Genomic DNA, 20621 nt, shown 5'->3' with positions numbered 1-20621 from the left:
CGAGTGTGCAAACATGGCAAGGTTAAACAAACTCAACGGAGGCCACCTCACACCATCCTTGGTCAAGCCATGCTGAAAGCCGTATCTGTACTCCAACCCAATGCGTGGATGCGTTCGATTTTGCACATTGCTCCCCAAGCTCTGCTTGCTAGTGATGTATGCTGGTGCAGACGTTATGCAGCCCGCCAATGGATGACTATGTTCAATTAATCTATGCGGTGACACCATCGAGCTTCAGTCATTTGCGCCAGCAAGACCGCCGGGCATGCCGTACACGAAACACACCCTTCCTGCTGAGCATGGAGCAATCCGGGATAGTAGCTCGAGCCTAAATCCAGGAACATTATGTCATGGCATTCAATTACCACGAGTTGACAGGCTTGATCCGTTGTTACACTGGTCCATCTCCAAGATTAGTCGGACGGATCTTTTCGACGTTAAACCCCTCTCAGTTGGCGCTCCGGTGGTGGTTTTGAAATGCGGGGCCCATGTACATAGTTGAGTCTCATCAGCCTTGTTTCATTCTCGAGCAACAAAGAAGTACTCCCAAACAACAATTCCCTATCAAAAATAGGCAAATCCCGGCAGATGCCTTCAGGCTTGTCCTTGATATATTCTGAACCACTGTACCGTGCGGCGCGATCTGGAGTCGGGCTTAGGCCGTGATTTTGGCCTTACTACGCTGTCACTGAATTGTGATAAGAGTTCGACCGGACACGGTGCATGTAGTACTGACCGCGTGTTCTGTATGGTTTACATCTGAAACCAGGTAATGCAACATGCAAATGCGCAGCTCAGGGACTTTGACGTCAAACAGGCCAAAAACACTCCACAGATTCACGGGAGAGAAGCACAATATGTACCCACTACGGACATTGTCAGGGCTACACCGTCGCTTGAAATCCCATGGAAAAGGAAGAATCAAGTAGGGAATGTAAGAGCCTCGATAACTTCCAGCTTCGGGTGATTGCAAGACTCGCGCTGCTTGGTGACGACCCATGACCTTGAGACTCGAAACCTGAACACATGTCTTCTCCGTGCCTAAGTACTTCGTTTGCAGTTGTGCGTATGTAGTGCTATATAGTAGAAAGCCCCTGAATGCTAGTCAGATTCTGCCTGACTTCGTGAAAGTCAAATCGGGAGGACAAGAATCAGTCTACCCTATTGGTCCAGTCTTCACCTCTGAGTGGTGGATGCATTATAGGAACGACATGGAATCCCAAGAATCAGTGCCCAGGAAGACCCCAACAAGATCCGAGCCAGGTACCGCCGCTAGACATGTCAGTCACTCAAGAAATGGTATGCCAAAGCTGGACGTGGCCAGCCAGGATATTTTAGGCGCGTTAACGTTTGACAGGGATCATGGATGCTCCCAAGGAAGAGAAGAGTTCTTTTCGAAGATTTGTAGTGGATAGGCAAGGTACCAAAGTGTTAGTCAAGTCCACTAGAAAGTCTGCGCTCTCCCTAGTGTTAAGGCGTGTCATGCAACTTAAGCTGGTGCACAAAAAGTCCCAAAAGGTTCCCAACGCTCACTCCCAATCCCGGGCTGCCTGAACCTCCATGCTGAAAAGTTAAAACAGCCTTTTAAATATACCCATCTCTCCTTTCCTCTTCCATCTTTGGCTCTGCAAAGCCACCGTCACGCATGGTGTTAGCCATTATATCGTCCCACCGTGCAATATTACCACAACTAGGGAGCTGCAAAGCTACACACGCCAAGTTCAGCGCAACACGAACACGAAGCTCACTGTGACTGACTTATACAGTTGCTGGTATACAAAACACAGCACTCATTGCGTCAAATATGTGTGACTACACTCAGGTGAGAAATAACCCTCCCTTCAGGCCATAAATAATTGTGTCGCTAATCATTGTCGTCTTGGGATATAGGTGCAATATTGCTGCGATCATTTCCGGTTTCGTGTCCAAAGGTGGTGTTCAAGCTATGAGCGGACGCATAAGGTCTGTCCGCCAAATGTGACAACAGCAGAATATAGGTACGATAGCTCGCTCACATATGGCACCACACGATGCTAACATCCTTCCCAGATCAGATGAACTATGCAGTACGTTTTATTTAAGCGTTTGATTCTCTCTTTCTTTTGGTCCCACACCTTTTTTTCTCTCTCTCTCTCTGTCTCTCTCTTCCCTCGCGCCTACAATCATCATCGTTTTCTGAGGGTGTTTGTCACCTGAGGCGCAAACCCTATTTGTGCTGATCCCTAAGGCTAGAATACACTGTAACCCACTAACAATCACGTAGGCGATTGCAGACCATACTCTCCTCCAGCATGGGAATGGATGATTCGACGAAGCAATACACGGGCCCCCTACGTTTAATGAACACGAGGTCTAACTCAGACCATCCGTCATCAATGGACTTGGATGATCAACGACGATTGAAAGTTACCGCTACTGGCTAATTTCTTTCAATTCACACTACACGACCTCGGCCGACCTTCGAATTTCCGACCGCACATTCGAGATCCGGCAAAGGCAACTGCGGACGCCGCGCGATGGCAGAGCTTTTTGACGAAGTTTTTTTGGGCGCATTTACAACTATGAAAAGCAACGTATAAAGACTGTAAAAAACAGGGTGCAAACCTTATGGCTAGTTCGGTTTGACTTTTTAACATGGCTTGGCGAAAGGATTTGTCTACTGGATTTGTTTTATTTTATTTTTCTCCATGGCAATGCGACAATGGAATGAGGAACTTCGTTTTGGCGTCTCTGAAATTAGGAGGATACTTGCTTTTTTGTTTTGTTTTTTTGGAGCTAGGCGTACATCTTGCTGGGCCAGGCTTTCGTATATTTTGCTATATGGGGGGGTTACACTGGAAATGATGTCAGGGTCTAGACAGACAGACAGACAGACAGACGGACGGACGGACAGAAGGATCATGTGTCTCACTGTTGTTTGGACCTACCGCATATGCTCTTCAGTATAGATGAAGCGCATCAAATCATGGAAAAGGCAGCTTGTGTCTATCGTACAACGGAACACTTCTTAACGCATGGCCCAGTCTTCTTACCCGGTACAACCTCGTGTGCATTGGAGCATAAGTCTCGTGAGCCATCAACGATCTGGCGGGGTGCATTTGCGCGTATGGATTGCTTGCCTATGCGGGATGGAGGGGTAAAAATACTAACCTACTACATTAACTTACATGCCATCGCATTTAAATTCCCGTGAGTCAACAGCGGAGATCTTATCTCCAAATCTTGTCGCGTATCATTTCGCGATCTGACAGGTTACTTTTTTCTTCCCCTCCAGCAATAGCTGTACTCCCTCTGACCGCCTCGTGCATGCATAAAGGGCCGCAGAAGCAACTCATTACCAAGATTTTGTATGAGGGACGTTTCTCATCAGATATCGGATATCGCTGTTCAAGGCTGCATCCAAAGGGATGGGCAACAGCATATGCAAAGCTTGCAAATGACTACGATTTCCCTTTTTTTTTTTTTTTTTTTTTTTTTTTTTGGGAGAGGGGGGGGGGGGGGGGGGGGGGGGGGCTTGTTTTCAGATCTTTATCATTTGTTTCCCAATAGGTCCGATTAATTTCTATCCGATTCTGATGATGGTTCAGATATGCGATGCCTGGAAAGATAAAAGAACTAAAGGACGTATCAGAAACCATTGCTAGCCTGTGGTTACATCCGACATGCCAGGGCCGGCGTGGTTGATCACGGTCAACGGTCTTGCAGAATCCTTCCTAGAAGGCAGACCGGTCGCCAGCAGGGGATCGATCACCAGCATGACTTTCTGGGGGCTGCTTTCGGCGCTCTTGTCAAATCGCATGGTGAGTTTGAGACCCCACGTTTGGGACAGAGCACCGGTATTCCAGAGAGCTTTAAGTGCATTTTTTGGGCCTTTGAGCTACTGCAGTTATGGATAATGTAGCGACTCAAGGCCCGCCTGTCAAACATGTATGAGAGAAGATCATTCTCTTTTAGGCTGATGTCAATCCAGCAACTAGCAAACTAGATCCCGTTTTTGACCATACCGCAGAACGTTGCCCTCTATCAGGTCGAGCCGTTCCTTCGAGCCCGTCTGACTGCATTGCTAGCGTTTGCAATTGCAGGGCACCTGTCCCAGTGACCCATGAACCTTCCTAAGAGCGCATAGAGCGTCGATAGCACGAGAATGATGCCATGGCTCCCTGGTATCTTGTGATGGACATCTCCGATGGAATTTGTTTCGAGCAAAGGTTTATCTTATCTCTTCGGAGGAGCCCCCAAAGTTCTGTCAAACCAAGACCGAGACCCTTCCATGCCCGAAAACTGATAACGGATACCGGAGTGAAGAGTTTAATGGTCCTTTTCATCTAGCAGTGTGAGTTCATTTTGAAATGGTACCCTTGTCGGTCTCGCGTATTCTGACTATCAACTACTAACTAACGTTTGTTACTTTCTTCTCGTCTAGACTGTCCCCGATGTATTTTCAGCGATATGATCACATTCCTTGTTTGCTATGTGGTGGTAGCCACAATCAGATATCAGCTTCCACGGGCAGCCTTAAAAATGTATATTAATAGAGATGACGACGCTGCAGTGTACCACGCAATGCGCTCTTTAGTTGTCGCATTCATTATGCAGATTGCCGAGAAGCGCATGCACTTCATATATGCTACATAGTACGACAGGATAATTGACTTCCGCTTACGTTATCGTTCGCACATGCGTGAAGTCCATGTGTGAGTGTAACGAGATACTATATTAACTTTGCCTAGTTCGCTAGACGAAACACCGCGGCCTAGTGGTAGCCAATGGATGCTGGCAGACAGTTGCGCAAGTCTCGCCAATCCGATAGTTAGGGACAGGGCTCATTAGAAGCCGAGTTGCTTGCCTGCGCGCCACGGCAGCAGAAAGGCTAAGTACACATTATGCAGTACTCAGGAGTCAGCTTAATCTGTAGGATGTCCAGACCATTCAGACCATGACGCCCAGCGCTGCTTCGGATACCAGAAACCAACGACACCAAACAACCTGGTCGACGTCTTAACCAGAGCCAAACTATCGACGGCTCACTTGGGCAATTCCTCCACTGACCGGTCTCCCATCACCTCGTTAGTGAATGTCACACTGACCCTGGGTCCCAAAGATCCCGGCTATCGGTCAAGCAATAAATGCAGTGATCTCCCGCGTGGAGCTCACCAGGGGTCCCTCCTAGTTTTGTATCCCGAGAAATAAGTCGTACGATATGATTATCTGTGAGATCACCCTTACGTTCTCAAGGTCGTGTAAATTCCAATGCTGTGTAATTGCCCGTATTTAGCTTTACTAGCCCAGGAGCCTTGGTGACTTGGCCACAGAAGGAAGTTGTGCTGATCGCAATATATTGCCCGCTCATCTGAAGGAAGAAAACGAAAGGGAAATAGAGTTTTCTTTTCTATACAAATCTCATCTGATCAGCTACTGGAATTATCATTCTGCATGTCTCAAGGTCATGTCCGGCATTTGCAGCTTCGGTGTCACGAAAGTGGACGCTTGCGATCCCTACAGCGATCGCGCATGAGTGGAGATTTTGGGCATGCTGAAATGAAAAGCATCAACAGGCCTACGCGGGCTACTGCAAGCCAGGTTCACTTTCCAGCCAGCAAGCCAACTTGTTGCGGGCCGGCCGAGCATCAGACAAAAAGATAACGAACTCTGGTGAGTCCTTGCGGACCGAGGAATGTACTGTGGTATCCGCAGGTAGAAGAGCAAAGCTGGGCACTTTCAAACCTTAAAGTTCAAAGGTCTGAACCATCGTTGGCGTGTCCCCCCAAACAAATCATGCTACAGGTGGCTGATGCGTAGCGGGTTCCGGTAGCGATCTTAGTTCATGCGGCACAAAACTATGATTGAGCCGGCACTCACGGCAGAAGCACAGCTACATGTCGGCAATACATGAACTCCTTGCACGACGATCTCAGTGGACTCCCGCATCACATTTTGCTCATGTGACAGTATAAACTGCCCCTTTCGACGGATTCGACCGCTTGATCCGGAGAGCATGAATCTAGCCCCAACAACTATTGGTCCCCGCTTGGCTGGGCAAGACACCGGTTCTGGAAGAACACGATCAACTGTCAGGAAAGAGCTCATCTGGCTGCCTAATTACACGCGGCTGTGTCGGGTGCTCCTTGGTCGTATGGAGCAGGCAACGATATCAGCTCAACGCCAGCATATTCTGCTGCTTTGTGCTACACGGAGTTCAGTGCTCAATCAGGGAGAAAATAGTCCCGGCGCTTTGGTTCAGTGCCTTGGCCGGCAGGCATGTTGATTATCAGTGTTTGCTGTGCCATATCCTTGCGGCCGTGCCTAGTTTTTATGGGTAACTTCTTGATCTCTTCCCAGGAGGCTGTGGAGATTATTGGCATCACTGCCTTGCTTCGGTGAAATGCTGGATGCTACAATGCCATATGCAAATCAATGCTTGTCGATCGTGTATGGGTTTCTTTATTTAGATATAGTTATCTGAGCCTGTGGCTACGGATAGTATCAAGTGGTGGAGGATTTCGAAACTTGAATTTGACCTTTGCGTAGCTGGTAACAAGAAGGACAGGGACATTCCTCATTCCCGCAACAAGAATTATGTAGCCTGTGATATGTCACCATGTACTGGCATTATCTGGCTCAGGCTCGGAACGCCCGACCTCAACCGTATTGCAATACTCTCGGCTATTGAGACTTCCGCTCTGCCTGTTTTCTTTCGTCGCCTCTGACTAATCTACCATCTGGAAGTTGGACTTCATGCTTGCGTACCGAATGTAATAGGAAAGGATAGACCGTATCGGCAGCTAGAGAGCAGCCACATATAAATATTCCGAGAGGGCTGACCCAGTACCCGTGTGCTTCAGGCCAGTACCACCAGAGAACACCGTTACAGAAGCCCATCCCAGACAAAGAGCCAAAGAACCTGCAGAACCTATCGAGGTGATCATATTTTTAGCCAAGGCCCATTGTTCTTATCCAAGTAGCATCCAGGGCCAAGCATAATTAGAATAGGGTATGGGTTTGACCAATGGACAGAGTGCGGACAGCATCGGCTCGATAATCCGCAAGCTTAGTCCTATTCATAAGAATGAAAAGTGCAGCTAGCTTTTAAGCTTCCATACAACTATGTCATAGAAACACTGCAGACTCGTGGACTTGAATTCTTCAGGCATCAGTAATGGAACGAACTCACCAGATCTTGTAGCTTGTCCCTCCAGAGTGCTCTCGGATCAGGAGCATAGCCACGCTCGCAACACTCAACACCATTTGCGCAACTCCAGCTGACCAGTATGCCAACTCTGTCTGATCGTAGCCCTCCTTGCCGCGCCACCACTTACCAGTCTTGTCGCCAAACCCAATGCCCGGGGCTGAGAGCCACCACGAAACGAAGGCGTAATGACCCCAGCAGCCAAATAGGAGCATGCTACCCAAAACCCAGGAGATGTTCCTGCCAATTTTCGGGGATGTGGCTGCCCAGTCGTCCGGCGCGAAACGGATGGTCGTGTAGACGAGCCCGAGGTCGAGCAGCAGCCAGAGGATGAAGCCAGACTGCTCGAGCGCGGTTTCGGCAACGTAAAAGCCATACACCATCTCCCAGGAAACGTTGGTCATCAGGCCCAGGATCGGCATCCCGTACGATCGTGTCCGCAGGCTGCGACGGGTGATCAGGATGTATGTCAGATCCCAGAAGACTACGCCGAGGCCGAGAAACGTGGTGGAAAGGGGTACCACCCATTCAGGCACGTGTGCCGGTGGCGTGTCAGAGAGTCCCATCCGCGAGAAGACAGCTTTTGCCCTGTGCCCTACTCGATGTGTCTCTTAGCACCGACCTTTCAAAACCACATTTTTTGTGAGGCTGAATTAGAGTCCGCTGAGACGTGTTTTGTGGAGAACGAAGGATTCGCGGGGCGCGTCCACTAGAGTAGCGCTTATGGCACTCCCAGACTTATGTCTTTTGGTTATAGTATCACGAGGCACCATGAGTAGAACGCGGCTTCGTCAGACTGGCGTTTACTCTCGCAGACCGAGCCGTGGCCTGCACTCTGGGCAACCATGGTAATAGCACAGACACATTCCAAGGGTCAAGAGATCTCGGGTAATCGCGGTAAGACCAGCGGTACTCTACGTGACGGGGAAGGGCGTGATGCGGGGTGAAGCTCTTTAAGATTACATTACGTGGTATGTGCTATCTACTGAAAACAATAGGTATCTATCAAAAACGTCGCCTTTTCGCTAAATGCATGCAGCCATAGACAATTATATCATTGATGCTAGTGCTATGCGCTGCTACTGGCCGCTATGGGCTCCTTTGGTGTGGCTTGAGGCTGCGGTGGATACGCTGGTGTAGCTCCAGCGGGAGCGTAGAAGCCGGCAAAGTTGGAGTGGTTACCTTGCGGCTGTGGGATGGCTGCAGTCGATTTCTCGTTCGAGGAAGCACCTTGAGGAGCAGCCATGTATGCTTGAGGAGGCATCGTCGGGTAGCCGTACGGTGCCATACCGGGTTGGGGGCCGTAGTACATCTGCGGCGGCATCATCATGTACTGAGAGCGGCTCCTGTTACGTTGGTTCGTCTCAATGCAAGCATAGACAAACAGGATAAAGTGCACAAGCCTGGTTGAGTGTTAGGCCACGACAGAGCTTTTCGTGAAGATAGTGCAACTTACGTCAAAAGGGCAATGAAGGCTTCAATGGCCCTAAGTATAGGAACGACTGTACCTTTCGACAGTATGGCCCATTCGTCCTCGTCACAGTAATACGAGTAATAGGAGCTGCTTGACGAAGAACGGCCATCCTCCTGTTCCTCCTGACAGTTACGTAGTTGAGAAACTGCGGAGTAATATGCCATGACGGACACAAAGACACAAAAGACGCCAGCTAGCCAGATACATAGTTCCACACCAACATGAGCGCCGGGATGTATGCCTCGGCGGTGCTGTGCGCCGTTGCGTTTCCCACATGCGAGGATGGTTATCAGTTCCGCAAGGTCCCATATGCCTGCCACGGCAACGAGAGGCGCAACCCAGTATATAGTGATATTCCAACCATCGTATCCTGGGCCGATGGATATAGCGATGGATATGCCTAGCAAAACAACGCAACACACCAGCGACGCAGCCCTGAGAACGAGCTTGATCAAATGCCATGTCTTGTCGTATGGTATGACTCGAGACTGTTGAACAAACTGAGGTGGAGCATAAGGATACTGTGAATATACTGGCTGCTGTGGATGAGCAGTCGAGCCAAGCACCGCAGACTGCTGAGCCTGCGTCGCAGGTTGGGGAGTGCGGGATGGCGATGGCGCTGTAGCTCTCGCAGGCGCCATGGGTTCGTCGGTCCTCACTTCCGACATGATGCTATTTCCTTCTTTCCCCCGGTCTTTCTTTTGAGGTATGGCCAAGAATCCAAGTCTCTGCGACAATCTTCAGAAGCTCGTGGATCAGTCTGAGGTGGGTCGCGTTTCGAGTTAACTTGAATGGAGTAGTCGGGGAAATGCTGGCGACTCGAGGGTATCACAACGGGGAAACGACTACAGCAAACGAGAGAACGAGTGATATGAAATGCAATGCAACGAGTGACAAATGCTGGAAAGCAAGGTGGCAATGAAGACGAAGACTGGAGGTAGTACCAAATGTAGTACCAAAGGACACCGGGACTTTTTAACAGAATTGCTGTGCCGCAAAAGAGTCTGACAGGCAGAAGCAAATCTCCTTCTGTCATTCCCCTGTTTTAGGCGTGCCAAGGAGGCTCGATGCCGGTCGGGTGCCTGACATTTTCTGGAGCGATTCCCAAGTGGGTTTAAGCGAGATCTAGTGCTCATCCTTCGCGCTCAGGGCTGAATTATGCTTAGTCCAGACTAGTCTTACAGTAGCAGGTCACTCGGCGCCACCCAGACGCCGCTGGCAACATCGATGCGCCGATGTCATCGTGAGCCCGAAAGAGCGCCACGAGACTACCTCGTGTATACAGAACCTTCGACCATAACACGAGACCAAATGGTTGGTTGCGTTGCTTTGGCAGGTCGCCATGGTTGTGCTGGCAGGCGACGAGAATTACGGGCGAGTTTGGGTGTGATGGCCTGGTTGCATCAAGGATGGGTTCTAGACTAACCTAGGTTAATTAATAAAAGTGCCAGAAATAGCGCCAGCACCTGAGGTTAGCAGGCCTAGGCTGCTGCTGTAGGGTCCACTGCCTGGAGGAAGCCAAAGAAAGGCCAAAAGGCGTCACAATAAGCGTCACGTTCATTCCTGGTTTACATGTCTGGCTCAAATACTATGCGTCAAGGACAGTACGGCTGGTTACCTCTTGAACTGCTTTCATTCACTGGGGCTCACATGTCTCCGGATGCGCATCCGACTATGGCTTCCGGCAGAATGGTTGGTTGCCAAGACAAGCAGCAGAAAGAAAATTAAACCTGCAACAATCATTTCAAGTCTCAACTGGAACCGGAAGGTCAATTGGAAATCGGTCACACGTCAAACACTGATGACACACACTGCGAGTAATTGTCAAGTATCTCAAATTACCATGCGCCTATGCTATGCTCGTTGATCTATGGGGGTATGATTACATAATGCATGCTTCTGCCTGGTCTTTGACCTAGGTCAGGCTAGACAAACCTCTATAGCTTGTTGCTCTTACGGCCGCGGTTGCCACGTCCTCCGAAACCCCAGCCAATCTGGTTGGCCATCTTTACATCCACCTCAAGCTCGTCTGCGAACTGGTACACCAAACCGGGGTTCTTCTGGAACCAACGGCCAGCCATAACCACATCGACGCCGGACTGCAGGACCTCTTCAGCCAGAGCACCTGTCTTAATGCCACCGACGGCAGAGACGAGGACCTTGTCGCCGACCTTCTCCTTGATCTCCTTGGAGAAGGGTGCCTGGTAGGCGGGACCAGACTTGATGGCAGTCGCCGACTTGGCGTGGATACCGCCAGAGCTGACGTCGATCAAGTCCACACCCTTCTCGGCAAGGAGCTTGGAGAGCTCGGCAGACTGAGCGACAGTCCATGTCTCGGGAAACTCCTCCTTGGAGCTGGGGTCAAACTCGAACCAATCGGTCGCGCTGATGCGAACGAAGAGCGGCATATCCTTAGGGATGGCGGCACGAATGGCCTCGGCGATCTCGAGGACAAGTCTGGTTCTGTTCTCGAAGCTGCCTCCGTATTTGTCTGTTCTCTTGTTGCTGACCGGGCTCAAGAACGAGTGCAGCAGGTAGCCGTGGGCGGAGTGAATCTCAATGACATCAAAGCCAGCCTTGACAGCACGCTTGGCAGCCTCAACCCAATCCTTCTTCAACTCGTCAATCTGCTCCAGGGTGAGGGCCTTGGGAACAGGGTTGATCTCCTCTTGAGCGATAGCGGAGGGGGCGACAATCTCATCGGGCCAACCACCGACTTCCTTGGTCGCGACGGCGTTTGCGCTCAACCAGGGTGCAACACAAGAGGCCTTGCGACCGGCGTGTGCAAGCTGAATGGCGATCTTCTGGTTTTGACCATGCGCGAACTCGGTAATACGCTTGAAAGGCGCGATTTGACCATCCTCCCAGAGACCAAGATCCTGGGGAGTGATGCGGCCAACGCGCTGCACTCCAGTTGCTTCGACGATTGTCAACCCAGGTCCACGTTGGATGATGCCACCTAGATGGGTGAGGTGCCAGTCGTTGGCGTAACCATCCTTGGCAGAGTACTGGCACAGAGGAGGAAGGAAAAGACGGTTCTGGAAAGTGAGGCCACGAATGGTGAGGGGAGTGAAGAGCTTCGTGGAGCCGTTGAGTTGTGTGCCAGACGCAGGCTCCTGTGCGGGTGTGAAGTAAGAAATGCCGCTAGCGGCGGGGTTATCGATGTGTTCCTGAGCCATTGTAGAATATCAGAGTTTAGCCTCGGGTGAGATGCTGCTGTATACTGATCCTTCGATACTTGCAGACCTGGTTCTTTATATACTCTTGATTACAAATGAGGTCTAGTGGTCTACGTGGAGTATTCATCATTCTAGAAACTCACAATAGCAGAGGGCAAACTTCTTCCCGCATTATCTCAGCAAAAAAATCTGGCAGTAGAATGTGGATCTCCTGTATCTCGGCGCTATTTCCGGGGCCAGTTGCAAAGCCGCACGTCGTCCGCACTACATACTGTAGTATCGACAGGTTTCAAGAAAGATCTAGGGTAGTCTAAAGAACGAGAACCACCTTTCGCGATGCGCATGGGACACCTTGATGGATTTGTGCCTGAATGAGGCTGATCAAAGCGGACCTGTTGTTCTTATTAGTCTAGTCTAGGGAAGCTTTTGCAATATCAGCGTCGGGAGATTCCATGTGGCCCCTTCTAAGCTTCGCAACGACTAGCGGGGAAGCCGTCTGGGATGACATCATTAGTCAAAACAACAAACTAGACTAGTTTGATGTGTGTATCTTGAGAGGCACGACGTCGTACGAGTTGTTATCACCGAGCACACAATTTTTCATGCATATGGCCAATTAACAATCAAGTTGCCTCACTCCGGTCTACCAGGACTTGAGTCAGAGTCTGAGGGCCCTCTTTGATCCGGAGGTTGCCCACAGCTGGCCCTCGAACTTCTTGTCAACCTACAACTGGGCAGCTTGCCCCAGATTACTGTTTGTTCTCGACAAGGTATTACATACGTGAACGACGTCACGGAAAACGACACCTGTACCACCTACGTCTTGGGATGTTGCTGGTCGTTGTGTAGTGATATGCACTTCTCGGCATTAAATACGCATTATTACTTCAACTCAACTATTTCCGAGAGGAGGGAACGTGTCCACGAAAAGGAACCAAGCTATCAGTACATGTTGTCTTTATAACGGCAAATGATTATTAGACTCTGTGAGTGCGACAGCCACCTTTGAACACGAGGTGCTCTTCAAAAGGGGGGTTCTCATAGAAAGCGAAACAACGTGGTGTATGTTAATGTTCGGAATGCATTGTAACATTACTTGTCGTTGGTACTGCTCGTAGCCGTTGCGAATCTCGTCATAGCCAACCCTACAACAATCACCAGGGAGTCTGAGGACATACAGGACTAAGCTTTTCGATCAGTTATGGTGCAATCAGCCAGCCGGGCTTCTACGACGGGTATGCGAACCACCTCCATGCCTCCCGTTCTACCATGGACATGGAATAAAGATGCTTTGCCGCCAACGCCCTACTGGTACGATACGTTATTGGCTGATTCACCCACCGTGATACTATCCTGGTCATAAAGTATGATTTCAATTGGTTAACATCATACCACTGGTGGTGTGCTGACTAGCCCCTTCAGATAACATTGGGGGCCAAAATGAGGCTTTGGATCTCTCAAGGTAGAGTAGTAACAAAAGCCCCAAGTCTATTAAAGGGATACTCAAAATATCGATAAAAATGCTAATAGTCATGGGCTTGTGGCCCCCTTTCCAGTTCATGCATGCTGTCATGGACTACTTTCCGTCTAATACATAGGGGCAGGCTTGGGTCGACTTCTATCTTTCGTTCTTGATACATCGTGCATTGTCACCCTCCACAATAACCATGGCAGCCCTTGCATCTTCTACTAGCACTGTACCAAATATACAGGACCAATAGATCCTGTGCTCGGCCGTGACAGAGCAATTGACCAAAATTATATACGGGAATATCACAACGAACAGGATTATGCAAATGAGCCATGGAATCACTACAAAGACGCAGTAGAGGCATACCTAAGTATTCGGGAAGCCCATCGGAAGGACTTTTTGAGACACGTAAAGGATCCTAAGGTCACTCACGAGATTGAAAGAATCGACAAGTCATGCAATAGCTTCTTGACACGTCCCGATGTGAAGATTCTCATAGACAGACTGCAGAAGCTTAAAACGGACTGGAAAGGCGAGGTTGTCTCGGACATCTCACAGATCCGGCAAGAACGGCAGGCGCAGTTGGACGAGACCATCAAACCCGAGTATAAGGAGTACTTGCGCGATTGGGACGAAAAGCACCTAGCAGCAATAAGGCCGCCAAAGATTACTGAAGGGATTGTTCCACGGTCGAGCTGGCCGAGGCGACGACTACCAATCATATCTCAAATCGCAATGCAACTCAACAAACACAACAAGCATCGGAGCGCACGGCCACGAGGTCGCCGGATAAGCTCCCATCCTCTACGGCCAGGTGGAATATGATCCCTACGATGGGTTTAGGGCAGGAGTCATGTATTTCAACAAGGATCCTGACAGTGGGACGATGGTTGGATATACACCAGCAAAATCGCCACTGCTGGAAGGCGATTTTCCAAACCAAAAAATTGCAATCACAGACATATTGAGAAAGTCAGAAGACAACCCTCTAACTCAAGCATGTCCTAATGATACGATCCGGTATTTTCATTTCCCAAGTAACAACATGGATTGGATTGAGGTGAGATCTCTCAAATGACCCAAGTCACGTGTAAGTGCTAAAAGAAAGTATACAGAAAGCCATTGACAGGTACTACGAAGAGAGTTCTGGAAAGGTTAGATGCATGGGAGCGGGCCGTTGGACAAAGCAAGCGCATCACAGAGGGACAACTTGATCGCTGACAGGAACTGGGAACTGGTGTATGACCATCGTCGCGCCGGACCAGTTCATTCAAGACACATGAGAACTAAGTGTTCTTTGATCCCTAGAGGTAACAGTAAGCGGTTCAAAAACAATTAGAGACTTACACTCCTCCAGAGGCCAGACCGAAGTTTCCAAAAAGTGTCTCAGCACCATTACTCCCCACTCTTCCTAGTACTCCCAAGAGGATTTCTTCGATTCCACCACCGTTTCCAGAAAAGAACATCGCGCTTTTTGTAAGTGTTGCAAAACTTTCCCCACGGAAAATTGCTGACAGCCTCAATGAAGCTACCATATCTCCATTGGGAGACAAGTAGCCGTCGTGCTAGGATGGTAGATGCTATTAATCATGTTATGGGTATTGACTCTAGCATAAATGAGCATGGCGGGTGCTTTTCCCCAAACAGTCGATAAGGCTATGTCGAAGCCCAAAAAACAGAGGAACAACAGAGACACTGCCCAGCCGAAAGTGCCGCGCACTCTCACACGCAGGTCAGTAAGACTACACCGTCAATGCCATTGCATACTAACATGACTCGAAAAGAGAATTGCTAAGACAATACCTCTTCCAAGTGGCACAAGTTGCAGAAGAGATGGATTATTAAGCCAACGAGAGGCTATTGCGGGATAACATCAATATTGGCTCGCCCTTACATATCCGTCGGACCCTCGATCAATCCTGTTTCTTGGCGTTGGAAAATACTTCCGAGCGTGACAAGGACCAAGTCGTGTACCGGGGCACCAGATCCAGCGATGTCCGCAGCTTCAACCGCCGAGTTGTCATGGTGGACCAACTGTAATTATGGATACTTGATGACCGTAAGCCTCTGTCTGCTGATCTTTTTATTTTTAAAATTCTTTTTTATTTGGGGGGAGGGAGGTGGTTTATTTAAATTCTTTATTGAATTTGGGTCCAAGACTTCGCAGATACGATAACCACTTCCTTCCCAAGGCGTTGGGGACGGAACAAGCCTGATCCTTCAGGCGTACACAAAAGTCTCAGGGAAAGGCTAAAGCCACCTCAAGCAGAGACGATGAGATTCATTCATCATCTAGGTAAGACACCCAATGTATTCAATATATCCGACCAGACCAATATATTGGAGGGCAGATAGTAATGGAGAAAAAATGATACAGCGAGTGCCCATCAATTGGAAGACACGTAGCTGGTTGTATCTGCCAAGAGGCCAAAAAAAAAAAAAAAAAAAAAGGTCATGGAAGCTGTGGCTGAAGACTTTCAACAAAAAAGACCGCGAGATTATTCAAGTCAGCAAGCAGTAGGCTAACTGTATGAGGGTGAAGATACCACCTTTAATAAACAAACCACAGGGTTACGGACCAAATATGGACAGCATGAGACGAATGGGATGGCTAGCAGTAATTAATGTCTAGTGAGACTTGGAGAAAAACAATATTAGCAAAACAAGCAACTGATAAGCGTCGTATGTTGGTTGGTGAAGTAACACGATATGGTCATTTAGGCAGAGCACTTCTTCATTCTGTTTGGAAAGATACTGTAAACTTGTAACTGACGATGCGACGTGACATGAAAGGTAAAATAATGCGACCAGACCATATAGGATCCGGTCAAGAGTTATCCACTATACGCAACACGGTTGGCAGGGGTTGGTTAAAGCGGCTGCCTTATAGGGCGTAGGCACTAAATAATGTGGGAGGCTCGAGGTAAATACGCACTAGCAAGGCCTAACAATAGACTGCTTTTTAGAGATTAGCGCGCATGGGTATGGATACGATCGTGTTGATAGTAAGACGCTGTATCTCTCGTGTAAAACTACTCAATGGCTTGAGCGAAGGTGACGGTACTTCGCCTGCTTCAAAGCATGTGAGTCATTCCACGGGATACATAGTGAGCCAGGGTCCATGTCTTGTCCCTTGATTACGGGCCTCACGATGAACTCGCAGGCTCTGATTAATAGATAAAGAGTGAAAAGGATGAGTTTGACGACCAAAATATTATTAATTAGCGACAACGAGCCATTCTCGTTGTCATTGAATACATGGCCGCAAAATCAACGACTAACTATAACAAAAGTGTAAAAGCATGAAATGAAAACTATCTGAAAGGCCTATCTCTCAAGTCTTATATTGATCAGGCCGAGAACAACTCCGACCAAGGCCGACACGATCCACTTAGCCTTTCATCATTATAGTGCTGCCAACACTCACTACTTCAATAGATATATCTTCACCACGATCTTGCGGATGGTGATAACCGCAGTGGCACTATCGAGATTTAATGTTCCTTCATTACAATCTTTTGATACACTCGGCACAAAACTTGGCCATTACCACAACTAACACAAGTCGTACCAGAGGACATCGTACTACACTTGTCTAATTATTCCGCACAGAGAGGCAAACATTTACAAAAGTTCATCGCCAACCAGACAAACCGCGGCTGTGACCACATTTCCCACAGATGGGTTGCTCCAGCTCAAAAGTAAGCCACGAAAGGGATGAGAACAGGGTCCCGCGGCCAGCCCCGGGACCTGTAACGCTACCGGAAGTGGTGTGGGCAACACTTAAGCCATGGCGAGATTCTCTCGAAAAAAGCACAAACCCGGGAGAAAAGGCAGAAGATACTAGCGAAGCAGCACAGTTTCAGCGTGCGCGCGAATGGTTGGCGCACGAATTCCCAGAGTGTCACAGGAGTGGCATGATGGAGGAAATAGGGCAAAACATCGTTCGGTATGGTGCCTGTCGATACCACGGCAAGGACTTTGTTTTCCTGGACGGCAACCACACCGGAGTGGTCGTCGCAACCACACTTGTGCTTGGACTGCCAGCAAAGCAGGGCCAGGATGGCGCAAGGACAGTCGCCATGTTTGAGTCGCCAGAGATGGAAGCGGCGAAGAAGACGTTGCTTACCACGATGGCGAGGATGGAACAGCTGGACGTAGAGATGACACATGCCGTCGCGCAGGTTGTCAGTGGCGACCATATGGTACAGTGCAAATTCAAGCTAAGGTATCAAGAACCCACCGTCAGACCTGTTCCTGAAGGAGTGACGGCTGAGATCAACGCTCTTAATGCCAAAATGTGCAAGATGATCAAGAAAGACAAGAGCGCTGAAGTGGTGCGGGGTATTTTCGTTCAGGCAAATTTCAGAATTGCGGTCGAGTTCTTGAAAGGCGCACATGGAGGTTGCACTGTTTTGGATGGCGGCAAGTTGCCATTCAAAGTCGATGGCAAGCCGTATCCAGAGCCTGCCCGACTCCTGGTCGTGCGACAGTTTGTCGACTCAGAATCAGAAAAGGAAGTTGAAGCAACCCTATATAAAGTACTGGCACATAAGACAGAAGCTTCAGACCAGTCAGTGACCTTTCTGGGAGGGAAGCAGTCTGATGAGACCTGGAATGGTGTTGTCCATGTGGAAATTGTATGTGGCGATTTCGCGAGATGTTGTATGGCCGGCCCCGAATCAGTATGCGGGCACGCCGGCAATGAATGCACCCACGGCTGCACTAGTAGAATACTTGAAGAAATTGAACAAAGAGGGCGGCGTACAGTGCCACGGTACTGATAAGGTACAGATAAGTTAGAGCAACCCAAGTACTTGCTAACCTAGTGAATTATTGTGGTTTGGTGTAGGTAGACCAGCATAGAGCGCCATGTGAAGAAGATAAGCTAATACAGAAATTAGGTACAGGGCCGACAAAAGACTGCAACGAATATCGCACTAATATTACATTTCATGATACATACATCATGTCACAAGCGCAGCCGTAAGAAGCATCACTGCGCTCTCTTGACTCCCAACAGAACTGCTGCTGAACGGACCTTGCCAGCTCATCCCATACCAATCGCACCCATCGTTAGTGCTCAATCGGGCATTGGAATATGCACTTGCTGCATTATGCGAGATATATGTGCTGTAAGGCCGATCGGGGAGTTGTACGTTGAGCTTTGCCAAGTATCGGACGAAAATGCCTTTGAAGGATTTCTGATCGTTAATGCATCCAGATGCTGGACATGGCTCCGTGAAGACGCCGTTCATGGTGAGTTGAGGGCTTGCTATCACTGCATCTGCAATGATGCGAGCAGCCTGTATGTATTCCATGTTATCTGTGGCTTTGTAGAGCTGGATCAAACCACCCAATATAACACCCTGGTTGTAAGTCCATGTAGGCGCGTTGTTGTTGATACAAGTGTTGTCCGGTCCATGCATTAACCCGTCATTTATGAGGTAGCCACGATTAATCATTCCACTATGTTCGAACCATTGCCAGGCGCGCAAGCTCTTGCCAAGATAGATGGGGTCGCCGACGAGATTGTACAGGGCAGCTGTCAATTCAATATACAGCTCATTGCTTATCGCAGCCTTGTAAGAGAGGTCGCTGATTCGCCATATCAATCCACCATCACATTCAGTTGTCCAGTACTGAGACATATAGCTTTCGTCTTCCACAGCGATATCGAGAAGCCACTTTTCGCCTGTGATGGAGTACATGGAGAGCACAGCAAGTGCCCACCAGCCGGTGTCATCGGTGCTAGCAGCACGGAAGTCACCAGCGCCTTGTGGCCACCAGCTGATAGGAGCGCGCTGCAGGTCAATGGTGTAATTAGTGTACGGAAGGTGATTGGTGGTGCCTGTCGCGATCATAAAGTCCAAGGTAGCTTGTAGGGCGATGCCACTCTGCCACCAAGCCGCGCCATTGTCATTCCTATTGTACAGGCCCGTGGACGGGTCCCAACCTGCAATCAATCCATTCAATGCTCTGGTAGCCTCATTGAGACCAAGAGCGTTGGCTAGGTAGCTCTGTAAATTAACGATTAAGAAGCTGAACAGCGATAATATACTGGCTACTAATTTTCCCATTACTAGAGGAAGTTATTGCGCGCAGGATAAACCAGATAGGGCCGAGGTCGAGGACAGCAGCTGGTATATAGAGCCGGAGGAGAGAAGACCGGCAATAATAAGATGTACGAAGCTGTGGTTTATGAGGTTGTTTTGCGACGGCTTGGCAAGGCATCATGATTTATTTGACAGCTTGATGGAGTTGACCACCACAACACTAGATTCTCGTGTATGTGCCAACAAGATGGCTAGAGGGAAGCGACGATGCCGTGTACCTTGCAGTAGGCGCGACTACCTTGGCATTTCTGCAGGGAAACCCCATCGATGCATCAGAGAGCCAATTGTTGGCTCATGAAACCTCACATCTTTTCGTATTCCTTTTCGCAACGCAGCTGGTCACCATGATCTATGCAAAGTAATTGAGTTACGCATGCAGGTCGTGTCAAATATCCCCCATTCTGCAACGTAACGTCTTCAGATAATATGGGCTGACCAGTGCTATTTGGCGTCGCTGTTCCACCCACAAGTAGCTGTGCAATGGACCGAATGCTGTGCGGCCCTTCGTGAGAGGAATGCATGCAGGCAGGTGATCGCCGACGGTCACTAGTACCATATTGGCTCTGAGCAAACAGCCGGACATATACTGGTATTCCAAAGTCTCCATATTGATTCCGTGATCCCCAGTTGGCGTTCTGCCCGGGACTATGGAAAGTTGAGATATCCTAGATCAACCCTTCTGCATTCCGCAGATTAAATGTACTTTTCCATTACGGTCTTTTGCTCAGGGTATAACTCATTCAAGATAGGGGCAAAAGGAAGAAATCCACGGCCCGTTGATACCTTTGGCAATGAATCACCAGTCTTGACGAAAAGACCCCTCTTGGGTACTGTGAGGGTGAGTGTGATCGACTTTTCAGGAGGGATCATTTATATTGCGCGGATGTTACGGCAGGTCTGCCGCAAAGCATTCCTGACTGCCATACGGCTGGGTCGTATTTGAACACGACCTCATCATGATGCTCAATTGATGCGTGGCGGATGTCAAGACGTTGTTTTGTTGGGGAATCGGCGAGATGGCAGTCCTCACGACCATTGGACCAGCTGCGTAGTTAGGTTGAAGAAGTTTGTGTCAGCATTTGAGCCCCTGGCATCAGGTGTCCAACTCAGCTACAAGGGGACTGGCGCCATTGGAACATTCAATGCGGCATTCGTCTACCAAACGAATGGCGAGAACAAGGTCCTATGCACCCAT

General features: G+C 49.1%; 7 protein-coding genes across 7 annotated transcripts; 3 read left to right on the top strand and 4 right to left on the bottom strand.

Annotated features, from left to right (window-relative positions):
* Positions 1–6663: 6663 nt before the first annotated feature.
* On the bottom strand, positions 6664–7752 carry BKA67DRAFT_528325 (uncharacterized protein; the record flags this gene model as incomplete). Its single annotated transcript, XM_046098937.1, has 2 exons — positions 6664–6910; positions 7172–7752. The coding sequence occupies 2 exons, from the start codon at positions 7750–7752 to the stop codon at positions 6664–6666; spliced, it is 828 nt and encodes a 275-aa protein (XP_045951143.1).
* A 251-nt stretch (positions 7753–8003) lies between these two features.
* On the bottom strand, positions 8004–9416 carry BKA67DRAFT_140536 (uncharacterized protein). Its single transcript, XM_046095060.1, has 2 exons — positions 8643–9416; positions 8004–8589 (listed from the first exon to the last, which is right to left on the bottom strand). Exons 1-2 carry the CDS (start codon positions 9326–9328, stop codon positions 8256–8258), a joined length of 1020 nt encoding a protein of 339 aa, XP_045951142.1. The 5' UTR covers positions 9329–9416; the 3' UTR covers positions 8004–8255.
* Positions 9417–10203: 787 nt separating this feature from the next.
* Positions 10204–10562, top strand: BKA67DRAFT_140410 (uncharacterized protein). Its single transcript, XM_046095059.1, has one exon. It carries the CDS (start codon positions 10321–10323, stop codon positions 10525–10527), a length of 207 nt encoding a protein of 68 aa, XP_045951141.1. The 5' UTR covers positions 10204–10320; the 3' UTR covers positions 10528–10562.
* Positions 10241–12263, bottom strand: BKA67DRAFT_588446 (putative NADH oxidase). Its single transcript, XM_046104378.1, has 2 exons — positions 11983–12263; positions 10241–11923 (listed from the first exon to the last, which is right to left on the bottom strand). The coding sequence occupies exon 2, from the start codon at positions 11837–11839 to the stop codon at positions 10598–10600; it is 1242 nt and encodes a 413-aa protein (XP_045951140.1). The 5' UTR covers positions 11840–11923; positions 11983–12263; the 3' UTR covers positions 10241–10597.
* A 1016-nt stretch (positions 12264–13279) lies between these two features.
* Positions 13280–14135, top strand: BKA67DRAFT_542591 (uncharacterized protein; the record flags this gene model as incomplete). Its single annotated transcript, XM_046101131.1, has 2 exons — positions 13280–13301; positions 13552–14135. 2 exons carry the CDS (start codon positions 13280–13282, stop codon positions 14133–14135), a joined length of 606 nt encoding a protein of 201 aa, XP_045951139.1.
* A 2807-nt stretch (positions 14136–16942) lies between these two features.
* On the top strand, positions 16943–18113 carry BKA67DRAFT_697228 (uncharacterized protein; the record flags this gene model as incomplete). Its single annotated transcript, XM_046109369.1, has 2 exons — positions 16943–17950; positions 18105–18113. Exons 1-2 carry the CDS (start codon positions 16991–16993, stop codon positions 18111–18113), a joined length of 969 nt encoding a protein of 322 aa, XP_045951138.1. The 5' UTR covers positions 16943–16990.
* A 173-nt stretch (positions 18114–18286) lies between these two features.
* BKA67DRAFT_498025 (glycoside hydrolase) lies at positions 18287–19225 on the bottom strand (the record flags this gene model as incomplete). The annotated part of the gene is made up of 1 exon (XM_046097058.1): positions 18287–19225. A coding segment is annotated over one exon (939 nt), but the record flags the coding sequence as incomplete, so codon positions are not given.
* Between the last annotated feature and the right edge of the window lie 1396 nt (positions 19226–20621).

Source organism: Truncatella angustata (assembly GCF_020726525.1).
Source record: "Truncatella angustata strain MPI-SDFR-AT-0073 chromosome Unknown BKA67scaffold_14, whole genome shotgun sequence".
NCBI classification, from domain to species: Eukaryota; Fungi; Ascomycota; class Sordariomycetes; order Amphisphaeriales; family Sporocadaceae; genus Truncatella; species Truncatella angustata.
Note: the sequence above shows the minus strand (reverse complement) of the source record. Positions and strands in the feature narration are given on the sequence as shown.

Bases quoted from the DNA above. Each gene is read 5' to 3' on its own strand.
- BKA67DRAFT_140536 (XM_046095060.1), bottom strand. From the start codon at position 9,328: ATGTCGGAAGTGAGGACCGACGAACCCATGGCGCCTGCGAGAGCTACA. The intron at 8,590-8,642 runs GTAAGTTGCACT...ACACTCAACCAG, and splicing joins GCCTTCATTGCCCTTTTGAC to GCTTGTGCACTTTATCCTGT.
- BKA67DRAFT_140410 (XM_046095059.1), top strand. From the start codon at position 10,321: ATGCGCATCCGACTATGGCTTCCGGCAGAATGGTTGGTTGCCAAGACA.
- BKA67DRAFT_588446 (XM_046104378.1), bottom strand. From the start codon at position 11,839: ATGGCTCAGGAACACATCGATAACCCCGCCGCTAGCGGCATTTCTTAC.